Below are 12,575 nucleotides of genomic sequence, written 5' to 3' on the forward strand. Positions count from 1 at the left end.
CCCACCCTTAAAATGGCTCATATGGAAAACCATGTTTGATCTTAACTCTGTGATAATAAAAATTTTAAATTAAATGAACAAGTGGCCACCTATACACCAGCCTCTCTCTGGTCTCGCCCTCCTTACTAGATGCCCTCGGGCAAACCAGTCAATCTCCCAAAGGCTTGGGTTCATCCTTTCATCTTTTTAGGACCTTGGTTTCTTCTTTTGTACAGAGATCATTCAACAAAAATACTCAGAAGTTCTGTTTAACTAGAATGCTTGAAATGACTCTTGCAGCTCTAAAATTGCATAATATTCTGTTATATTTTAAGACCTAATAATTAACTTATACACACAAAAATTTTAGACACTTGTTTGCTTAAATTTTAGGGGCGGGTAGAACAGATTATTTTCAGGTTGAAAATTGTCCCCTGGAGTGTGCTAGAATTGAGATCATTGCTTTACCTGGACCCATGTGCATGATCTTCAAAGAAACACACCAGTAATACGAGATCTATTACTAGAAAAATATACGAAGTTATTGAAGCATAATAAGTGCTGCTGTATACAGTAAAAATAGTATTTTGGCCAAATAAAAATTTTAAGATAAATAGCAAAGAGAAATGTTAAATAAAGCTAAATAATTTTGAAACTACTGCCACTCAAAACTGCTGTATTTGTGATTTTTTTCCCTTTAAAATGATGAGAAATGAAAGGTTTCCAAAGTTGTCATTAATTATTTAGCTACCATATTTTCAAAGTTAGGAAACGTCTTCAATTGTACTACAAGTAAGGAGAATACCTAGACCTAGTTAAGGAGAATACTAACTTCTAGTGTGAATTTTATGGGGCCTAAAAAGCTGGTAAACACTTAGATGGAAAAAACTTACAAAGTTGTTCAAGTGGTAATTAGTCCTTCACTTAACAAAAGTTATAACATGAAAAACTACAACACTATCTAGCTTTCGTTTTCTACCTACTAGATTTAGGATCTAAACAAATTATCAGAAAGACTTTCCTACAATATCAACTCCAGAAGCTAATTCCAAACAGTAAGCAACTTGCAGTGCTAATGACAGCCATATGGTTAACAAGTAACGAACGAGCCCTACTGGCCAAGGGAGGAAGGAACGCCTTACACCCAGGTGTGACAGTGGTAGTGCTTGAGAATGAGCTGATAGTAAAAATGACAGCAGCAGCAGCTACTTTTTTCTGAGCACCTATTTCCTATGTTACATGCTTTGGTTCATTTAAACCTCTCAACAGTCCAGAGGCAGCCCAAATGGTGGTAATATTTAGTTAAACACAGTGGTCAGACTCTCTGGGTTCAGATCTTAGTTCTGACACTGTGTGACTCTGATCAAATTACTTAAATTCTCTGTTCATATATAAAATACACAGCATTCGAAATATCTATGCTATATATATTTTTTTAAAGAAGATGTTGGAGGTAGCAGTTTATTAATTAATCTATTTATTTTTGCTGTGTTGGGTCTTCGTTTCTGTGCGAGGGCTTTCTCTAGTTGTGGCAAGCAGGGGCCACTCTTCATCGCGGTGCGCGGGCCTCTCACTATCGCGGCCTCTCTTGCTGCGGAGCACAGGCTCCAGACACACAGGATCAGTAGTTGTGGCTCACGGGCCTAGTTGCTCTGCGGCATGTGGGATCCTCCCAGAACAGGGCTCAAACCCATGTCCCCTGCATTAGCAGGCAGATTCTCAACCGCTGAGGAATCAGGAAAGCCCTACGCTATATTATTATATATAATAATTGTAAGTACGCATGGTCAATAAATATTGGAAAAATACCCAGATACATTTTATCATCTATCACTTTAAGATGTACTCAACTTAGGCAAGAACTTAACTAAGTATCATCATTACTTTCCATACGATTTAAAGATATGTATGGAGAAAAAACTACATCTCCTAACAGTAGTAAATTTTACCTCAAGAAAGGTATGTTCTTGCTACAGAGTCTAATAAATGAAAATATTTATATAAAATATAAAAATATTAAAGGTCTGAGTTTAAACCCATGCTAAAATTCATCTGGAATCTTAAGGGACCCCAGACAGCCAAAAGAATCTTTAAAAAGAAAAATAAAGTTGGAGGACTCACATCTCCTGATTTCAAAACTGACTACAAAGCTACAGTAATTAAAACAGTATGATGCTGGCATAAGACGGACATTCTGACCAATGGAATAAACAGCCCAGAAATAAACCATCATACGCACTCAAATGATTTTCAACAAGGGTGCCAAGACCACTCAGTGGGGAAAGGGCAGTCTCTCCAACAACCGGTGGTGGGAAAACGGATATCCACATGCAAAAGAATGAAGTTGGACCCTTACATTACACCACATACAAAAATTAACTCAAAATGGCTGAATGTCCTAAATGTAAGAGCCAGAACTATAAAACTCTTAGAAGAAAATGTAGGGAGCAAGCTTCGTGACACTGGATTTGGCAGTGATTTCTTAGACACCAAAAGCAAAGGCAACAACAACAAAATAGTCCAACAAAAATTGGACTTCATCAAAATCAATAATACATAAAGTACACCTATAATAAAACAACAAAAACCCAATTCAAAAACGGGCAAAGGACCTGAAAAGACAATTTTCCAAAACAAGATACACAAATAGCTAATAAGCACATGAAAAAAGAAATGACCAACATAATTAATCATTAGGGAAATGAAAAATCAAAACCACAGTGAGATACCACTTCACACCCATCCAGATGGCTACTATCAAAAAACCAAATAAATATTGGCAAGGGTGTGGAGAAACTAACTGATGTGCACTGCCTTACTTTTCCTCTAGACAATTTATACTACAGTGATAGGCAGCAAGTCACCTGCATGTTTATATACTTACTTATTCATTTAACGAACACTTACATAAATAACTTTACTTATTTTTACTTTACTACTTCCTGTTCTCCTATGCCTCCTCTCCCTCTATGTGACTCTTCTACAAAGCATCTTCAAAAACAACCTAAGTCCCCAATCTTTTTACCTATAACACAATATGCCCACAGAGTACAACACTTGCACAGCCCCAATCAACGGGTTGCACTTCCCACTATCATTCTGTTAAAGTAATATGAAATTCCTGTTACTACATAAATCAAAAGTCAACCCTAAAATCTCATAATTATTTCAATTGGTAAATTATTATTTATTCCCCTTTTCCTCCACAGTTCTCTTTGAGTTATTTTACTGGTCTCTGTACCCCAGAGAACAATCAGGGAAAAAGAATGAAAGCATGGTATTACCAAACATGCTTATCATTCTAGAAAAATATATGGTGGAAGAAGAGGTTAAAATGATTTGCTGAAAGGGACTTTGGTGTGAAACAACAATTGGCTTACTGTGTGAGAGGCATTCTTGTGTTTTACTGTCATCACACATTTTTTGAGTGGGAAATATCACCTTACATTTAGTACTAATTTTTACTGCCATTCTTTCTACAAAGTCTGTGAAAAGAATGGAATGAGAAAATAATATACACATAAATAAGAAATAAACTTTAAGTATGATTAATGTTAAGTATGTAAACTAAATTTCTAATACATTTTTCAAAAGTTTCCACTGAATGTAAGTAAATCTCTACATGGATACTCTCATGTTTCTACATTGCTCAGCAATCTCACAAGGCGTCAGTGACTGAAAGGAGCAAGTCCCAAGTCCCGTTAATTAATCACAAAGGAGATAAAAAATATGATTAATGTATTTCAACCCATTTATTGTTTACCACAGTGTGACTATTAAAATATCCATCATTGCTAATCCCAGTTTGGATGGCAAAATATAGAAATTCTTTCATCCCATAAATCACGTTTGTGCACAGTTTTACCAAGAGAAAATTATTTTAACGAAAAGGAATAATGTCTAAATTTTACCTTGCCATGCATACTTCTTCCCATTCAAATCAACAGCAAAATCTTCTGGGTAGAAGTCAATTATACTAGAATCCTATACCAGGAAGACAAGTAAAGATTCAAAAAGTGAAGTCACATATTTCTGTTACAAAGAATTGGACATAACATTTGATCACGTTATCATGCCTGATAAGAAAATGAGCGTCCTTTCCTTTTAAAAATGGCATTCCTTGGGCTTTCCTGGTGGCGCTGTGGTTGAGAGTCCGCCTGCCGATGCAGGCGACACGGGTTCGTGCCCTGGTCCGGGAAGATCCCACATGCTGTGGAGCGGCTGTGCCCGTGAGCCATGGCTGCTGAGCCTGCGCGTCCGGAGCCTGTGCTCCGCAACGGGAGAGGCCACAACAGTGAGAGGCCCGCGTACCACACACACAAAAAAGTATTCTTTAAATTGCAGGTCTAGTGAAACAAAATTAACTAATACATTTATTTATTTTTGGCTGTGTTGGGTCTTCGTTGCTGCACACGGGCTTTCTCTAGTTGCGGCAAACAGGGACTCTTCTTTGCAGTGCACGGGCTTCTCATTGCGGTGGCTCCTCTTGTTGCAGAGCACGGGCTCTAGAGCACAGGCTCGGTAGTTGTGGCACACGGGCTTCGTTGCTCCACGGCATGTGGGATCTTCCTGGACCAGGGCTCGAACCAATGTACCCTGCATTGGCAGGCAGATTCTTAACCACTGCGCCACCAGGGAAGCCCCAACAATTATATTTTAAAAGAGGGGAAAAAAGGCATAATTATAGAGGAATTTTAAAGCAGACAGCTGTGGACCCGGTGTAGAGTGAAGAGCTTACTTACCCCACCTCCCAGCTGGGTCTCACTCCTCGCCCACAAAACCAGCTGGGAGGGGATTTCAAGCGGGCCAGCCTTAGCTCTAGCAGCCACCACACAGGCTGGAACAACCAAAAATAATAGCTTACAGGTAGGCTGAGAATAAAAAAACTGTTCTAAGAATTTCTCCCAAACACAAATGATTTTCTTTTTACTAAGTTGGGTCCTGATGGCCAAGGAAAGCAGAAAAAGAATAAAGTGGTGAAAAATATACAGAACTCAAATACTTTTACTTTTTTTCCTGCACTTCACTCTCTTAACTATGAGATGCAAGACGAATTGTGGCTAATGTTGGTAAAATGTACGACAAAAATCCAGTTACCAACACACTCAAAATACTAAAAGACTCACGGGATCACTCATGAGCTTCCGCCATGATGGAGGTAGAAAGTTACCACTTGCAGCTGGAAAAACCCCCATAAGTTGTTCCAGTGGTTTAAACTGTAAAAAAGAAAAAAAAAAAAAACTTTAGCATACAACACACAATTTTTATCTAAGCCAAAATTCTATAAATTTTATGGCTCTAAATAGTTAAGCTTACCGGTTTGGTACCCTTCTCAAAATCAGAAGCCATATCTGCAATACCTTCAAAGTCTGAAGCGAATGGTGCATAATGGAATGGATAATACCACTTCCAGGACGCACAACCCTGCAATCATTAAAAACAGCAAACCCAAAAATCTATGTTAATGATATACACAGAAAAAAACAAATAAAAATTAGACTGTTAACCTATATATTCTATTTATAAAACACAACTTCTAGTATATATTCCATGCATTAAGTTTTTCCATGAGTCGTAAGTTATTTTGATTAAATCTGAACTTTTTACTTCATATCAATGGCCCCTTGATTTAAAAAATACAGCAAAACACCTTTAATAATCAGTAGTTAATACCAAACTTTATATTCACAAACACAATTTGGTGAAGATTTTTATCCTTATAATGTGTTTGGTGGCATTTCTTTCAACTCTAGAGCTGCCATCATCAAATAAAATGAAGAGCAGCTGCAGCTGACACTTACTGAGCCTACAGGTGAGGAAGGGACTTCACTGTGATTGACAGTAAAACAGGCAAAAGCTTCATCTTACTATTCCCTATATTTTCAGGGAAAACTTTATCTTCATTATAAAAATATTTAAGTAAGCCCATCAAAACGGAAACAAGTTATACTCATAGAAAAAAGAAGTCTTCCTGATATATGTTTTCACTCTGTGCCTGGTGAATTAAAATCTTGGTAGGAGTAAAACATGAAATTAAAATATTTTATAGTTGATACTCAGCACATTAAATTACTTTCTACTTACTAATTTCAGATCACACCAAACTGAACTTGCTTCACTCTCCGAGCACAAAACCAGATATTAACTATCTGTGTTACAATCCCCATGTCTACCTAACCTCTCATCAATCTGGCATCCCAATTATCAAAGGCTTTAAGTCAGATACAGATGACTCCAATTAGAAAGCACTTCAAGTAACATCACTACCTTATACGGAGGAAATGGTATCATTCAAATTCCTTTCTAATTCTTAATAGTATTTTCCAGGCTTTGTCCTTTGTTCAGTCATTTAGTGACTATCTATTAGTTCCTCACTTATTTTTTTATTCCAATTAAAAAAACACTACACTTTAGTCATTTGAAAGACAAAGTATACTCAACCATACTCCCTGGTGTTGAAATCTTTTGACACAGCAAAAAAATAGCTTTGTTTATATATTAACACCTAAGGAGCTTTAGAAACAAATATTATTCAAAGTAATGAATTTCTAAATAGGAAGCTTAAAAAGAAGTCTAGGTTTAATCTCAGAATACAGCTCAGTAATACACATTATTATAGAAATTATGTTCCTAAAATGACTAACTAGAGGTTTAGAGGAAAATATTCTCTTTGTACCTGGTAATAATATCGAAGAACCCAGCAGAGTCCTTCAACGTAAGACTGCACAACTTTACGTCGGAATTTCTCATCAGCTGCATCAACATCAAATTTGTTCTTGTAGTACCGCTGTTTCCAACCAGCTTCCCATAACCTACAAACCAGGCAAAGCCAGTGTATGCTGAATTAATATGGTAACTGTCTACCTGTTTATCACCAAATCAATTTATATTTAATGTCCAGGTGAAATGTAAATGAATTAAACAGTAATGCTAACAAACACGGTTTCATTTAACTATTTCTAAAAAGTCCACTTTCACAGGATTTATTACCAACTTAGAGTTAAACATCAAAAACTCAAACACGGATTCCAGTAAGAGCATTATAAAACTACATTTAAAAGAAGAATAATTACTTATGCTAAAGTAGATACAGAACACTTGTTTGCTCGAATTTTCATACTGTTTTACATGCTTTTTGATTGCGGAATAATTCTAAAACTACTTTTTTTTTTTTTTTAATTAACTTTTTGGCTGCATTGGGTCTTCGGCGCTGCACGCGAACTTTCTCTAGTTGCGACGTGAGCTTCTCATTGCGGTGGCTTCTCTTGTTGCGGAGCACAGGCTCTAGAGCTCGCAGGCTTCAGTAGTTGCGGCACGTGGGCTCAGTAGTTGTGGCTCTTGGGCTCTAGAGCGCAGGCTCAGTAGTTGTGGTGCACAGACTTAGCTGCTCCGCGGCATATGGGATCTTCCCAAGCCAGGGATCGAACCCACGTCCCCTGCATTGGCAGGCGGATTCTTAACCACTGCGCCACCAGGGAAGTCCCTAAAGCTACACTTTAAAATTTGCTGAAGATATTTTTATATAGTTCAAGTTCCTCAGTTTGTTAAAATATATTTAAACTATACAGAGAAAGTCAATTAAATTACTTAAAAGAAAAAAGACTTGCATGGGTAATTCTTTTAAAAGTAAAAAGTGATTTATAAAAGAATAATCTAGAAACCAAGCAGAAATTATATGTATAACTAACCTACTCTCCCTGTGCTTGGGCCTCTTTGAGCTAAGAGTTGAAGGGAAGGACACGCATGCACATGTACACACGTATGTATGTATGTATGTATGTATATTCTGGTAAAACTTAGAAGCAGGTCAATTAATTCACTAAGTTATCATTAATCACTGAAAATACAATGTGAAGAACCACAAAGTACTCATTTCTCATTCTCCAAGAGATGAAAACATCTTCTTAAAGGAACATAAAGAAGCTAAAAAAAAATTCTTTTAATCAGCACAGATCAAGAACACCAAGATGATTCTACAGTAAGGCCATTTTCTACCATGTGCCAGAGCTTACAAATTAACTGCAGTCATGTTTCAGAATACAGGTATGCCCTGCTTTTCAAAAGTTCACTTTATACCACTTTGCTTTTACAAAAGACCCCCATTAATACCTGTTTTCTCTAATAGAAAGAAATGCAGAGATTTCGCTTAAAAAAAAAAAAAGGCAGAAAGTGGGAATCTCGTTTAGCACGTTTGTTTTCAGCGTGCACCCCAGAAGCAGGAGTGGCCCCGCCAGCCCCTTCCCCAAGAATCACACTCAGCGTCTTAGCATCTGCCGCCAGAGCTGTGGGCTGTGTCTGTGAGCATCTGGGCTTTATCTCCATTTATTTTGTGCAGCAAGACGTGACCTAAGGTAACTCCTTCTTTACGCGGTTTCGGCTCTGAAAGGTTTCACAGGCCCCATCCACTTTCGGATACTGGGGGAAACCCGCACACATTACCCATTTTAATTTCCCGCATACACAAAGGATTCACAGAACATCAATCAGGAGAACTATCCTCTATCCATGATGTGGATTGTGACCATTTTACAGAAAATATGAACAAAATAAATGCTAAGAATCCCAAGCATTTCTTGAGAAGCATTTCTACCTTGATTATCCCCAGCATCTGAATTAAATAATAAAGTACTAAATAAATCAAGTTTACTATTAAGCTAGTATTGATCATGATGACCTCAGAGTAAAACAAAAGATACTCTAAGAGGAAATCCATTGTTATAGAAGCAGAGGATAAAAACTCAGGTCAGGTAAATATTCAATGACCAGTCATCACAGATATTAGAATCTAACATCAAAGAACATTTCTAATTATAAACACACCACCCACATCCTATATAAGAAGCACGAGATATGGACCACCATTGTTTGCTTAACTCTGAACTATATCATGTTTGCTAAATTCTTAATGAGTTACATTTATTAAGACTGTTGGCCTTTTGCACTTGGAGCCCAGGATTCAAACCTAGATTTAATTACAGGAGAGGCTGTTAATCTTATTATATGATGATCTCCAACTTCTGGACAAATTAAAGAATCAAAGTTTCCCATTATAAATATTAAGTATGGGACTTCCCTGGTGGCACAGTGGTTAAGAATCCACCTGCCAATGCAGGGGACTCGGGTTCGAGCCCTGGTCCGGGAAGATCCCACATGCCATGGAGCAACTAAGCCCATGTGCCCCAACTGCTGAGCCTGAGCTCTAGAGCCCACGAGCCACAACTACTGAAGCCTGTGTGCCACAACTACTGAAGCCCATGGGCCTAGAGCCTGTGCTCTGCAACAAAGAGAAGCCACCTCAGTGAGAAGCCCGCACACCACAACGAAGAGTAGCCCCCGCTCACCGCAACTAGAGAAAGCCCACGTGTAGCAACGAAGACCCAACGCAGCCATAAATAAATAAATAAATAAATATACTCTTTAAAAAATAAAATAAATGTTAAGTATACAGCTACAGGGAAACCTCTGTCATGAAATATAACTATGCATATACAAGTCTGTGTTTTTCTAAAAATATACATATTTATTTCTTAACCAAATAAGTTCTACATATTTCATCTTGAGGAAGAAACTTTTCAACTAAGAAGATTAAAGCAAATCATATCAAGTATCCAAGTGTAACTGAACTTTCTGGGTTAAGCAGCTTGAAAATGTAATCTCCACGCAGTGACCTTCAGATCACACAGTCAGAGCTAAACACCTCATGCCTAGCCCATCTAGCGCCTGCTCTCACAGGGAAAAGTGGCTTGGCGGACGAAAACCTGCATACTAATCTAGATACTTAGGTTTAACAGCTATAGCTTACACATCTCACTGGAATTTACTGACTATTCTAACCCTCCACATTAATTACTTGTGGATAAAAAGATCACAGGCAAGCATGTGAAGGCACTGCTGCTCTGAGCTAATAGCATTAATTAGACCGCCTCTATTTCAGCAATTTGCTAACAAAGTGCTACCAAAAAATGGCTTCACCTGACGTTATCCTCTGGCTCAGGTTCACTGTCACTGTCTTCCGCTTTTCGCTTACTTCCTCCTCTCGGAGACGGGGAGCCATCAGAAGTGAAACTCGCATTAGGAGACACTGAAGGACTCTGCAGACAATTATGACATTAGAGAGGAAGGACTTAATTATTCATTTCACATAAGAAGTTACATCCAACTGCTACTACCACCATGCTTCACGGTAACACGTTTTTTAAGGCTGTTAAATAGATATTGGTAAACGTATTTGGAAAGCACAAAGACTGACCTTGGCCTACTGCACTTCCCCAAAAAAGAGTAATATGGTACCAAGCTTCCTATGCTTAAACTCAAAAGAATCTGAACATTCTTAGGGTAAAAACTGCTTCAGAAGAAAAAAGAAAAATTTAATTTTATAAATTAAAAAAATTAATACTTAAATATTTATTTTCTTTGGTGATTCGCTGATCTTATGAATTCACGATCACTGTCCACCAATCAAACAGCAAAACGGTAAAGGGGGAGAAAGATAAATAAATAAATTAGTAATACATAAAATAGTCAAGCTGGCGAAAATGAAGTTAAATGGTATGTGTTCAACCTAGTATAACCACTCTGGAAAGCAACAGTTTAGTAATAAGGCTCTGCCAGATAACTGTTAAATTATTTTACATACACTGTTTTAAAATTCAATGTACAAATAAAAATCTATTGGTCATCTTAGAAAAATGCACATCTTATTAGTATTTCAAAGACTTGGATACCACTTTAAATTCAGTATTATCTCTTCCCTTTGTACTTAACTCAATGAAGATAGGCACACCCTACAGTATTTTAATTTTAACTAAAAAATTAAAGTCTTCTGCAACTTTAGTTTTACGTTAAATGACCAAAAACGTAAGTGGCAAAAAAGGTTTTCATAGTAAAGGTTTTGTTCTATTATTCACAATATATTAGATATTTTGAGTAAATAGAATTTTTTAAATTGAGAGCTCAGGAGGCTATTTTGTTGATACTATAATTAGCATAAAGGCAGTTCACACCACAGGCTAAGAAAGTTTGTTACAACAAAGCAAAATTATATTTCACACAGAGCTTATAACACTTTCCTTTTAAAAACGTATAGTATCAATTTTACTCATGATACCGTATGGCCAATACTGTCCGAAACCCCTCACAAAACCCAGTAAAAAAATAAATCCAGGAAGGCACTGTTGCACTGGGAAAATGAGATGGGTATTTTCAGCCAGACAGACCTGAGTTTGAAATACCAAACCAGCCTTTCTCGGTGTATGGCCTTGGGCAATTTATTTAACCTGTCAGCCTCAACTTGAAATGGGGATGCTACCGTTCTCTATCTTCACAGATTACTGCAGGGATTAAACGAAACACCACATGTGGAAGATCAATAGTACACCTGACTCACTAAGTCATCACTTTTATTTTTAAACCCCACACTAATCCATTTGGATTAAATTATGAAGGGAAGTTGGGTAAAAAGCAAACTTTCCCAAATTGACAAAATATAAATTCCATCTTTAGATAACAAAAATAATATACCTTCAAGGAAAACATGAAAGGCGGGTGTCTGCTCTTTAATGCTAACCCCCTCACTGCTCTTTTCTCCTCTCCCTCTACCAACAAAAGGATTCCTTCTTAAACTTACCAGATTCATAACAAGTCATAAAAATTTTTTTAAATGCTGTTTTGTAATCATATTCTGTTAATTGAGAATGGCTGCAGATAATAATGAAATCATACTTCAGAATGCAAAAATTAAAAACACGTATTTATGAAGAAACAGAAGCCGTCTGATAAAACACTGACAATGTTCACCGTCAGCAGACATTGGTCAAGTACTGCAGACTAACACGCCCAAACAGCTCAAAAAAATCAATAAACAAATATAAACAAAAACACACCAAAAGAGCAAAGCTCAATAACTTTAAAGGCCATCTTTAACTGAACTGGTAATATGGCTTCATGATTACTTTAAATTCAGAACATTCTAGATGAAAATCCCTCTTTGCAAAGACTCCAAAAGAAATAAATGTGTCGAGGAATTAATACAGGATCAAATAAGCAACATGAACACCAACCTCCCCACTCTCACTCCCATGGGAGACGTTACTAATCAACACTGGATCTGGTTCTGTGGAGCCTGACTGTAATACTGCAATCCTTCTCAGGGCAATCACAGGTGACAAAGTTTAAACCTACTGCCTCCCTGACATTAAGAAAAAAGCATTCTATCATATCATCAATATGGTGTTTGAGAATGCCAGTCACTTTCAGTTCCACTCTGTGGGGACTGTAGTCACTATGATCTTAAATGATGGACAGCAGCTTTTTCTGTTCTACTCAAGTGTCTCACTGCAATCCCTTTCACTGACCCTCCACATCTCACTCTGTATAAGAAAAAAAAAATCAAAAATAGATACATGCACATGTATACGTCTGGCCAAAACGTTTGTTGGTCTTTTTCCATTAAGATGGCTCTAGTAGCGCTCAGTTGTCTTTAACTTCATTTGAAACAATTTTCTTTTCTTTTTTATGGCTACGTTGGGTCTTTGTTGCTGCACACAGCTTTCTCTAGTTCCGGTGAGCGGGGGAGGGGGGGGGGGGGGGCTCCTTCT

At 37.3% G+C, this 12,575-nt stretch overlaps 1 protein-coding gene across 2 annotated transcripts in view; it reads right to left on the reverse strand.

Moving 5' to 3' along the window:
* The window catches only part of XRN2 (5'-3' exoribonuclease 2), a 79,519-nt gene that overhangs the window by 32,338 nt on the left and 34,606 nt on the right, over positions 1 to 12,575 (reverse strand). For both annotated transcript variants that reach the window (XM_024750783.1, XM_024750784.1), the window contains exons 16-20: positions 9,952 to 10,070; positions 6,656 to 6,791; positions 5,296 to 5,403; positions 5,106 to 5,195; positions 3,891 to 3,963 (exon numbers count right to left, since the gene is read on the reverse strand). In XM_024750783.1, the coding sequence (XP_024606551.1) occupies positions 3,891 to 3,963; positions 5,106 to 5,195; positions 5,296 to 5,403; positions 6,656 to 6,791; positions 9,952 to 10,070 (526 nt within the window). The remainder of the gene's footprint in view (positions 1 to 3,890; positions 3,964 to 5,105; positions 5,196 to 5,295; positions 5,404 to 6,655; positions 6,792 to 9,951; positions 10,071 to 12,575) is intronic.

This window comes from Neophocaena asiaeorientalis, unplaced genomic scaffold, assembly GCF_003031525.2.
Source record: "Neophocaena asiaeorientalis asiaeorientalis breed wild unplaced genomic scaffold, Neophocaena_asiaeorientalis_V1.1 scaffold567, whole genome shotgun sequence".
Taxonomy (NCBI): Eukaryota; Metazoa; Chordata; class Mammalia; order Artiodactyla; family Phocoenidae; genus Neophocaena; species Neophocaena asiaeorientalis.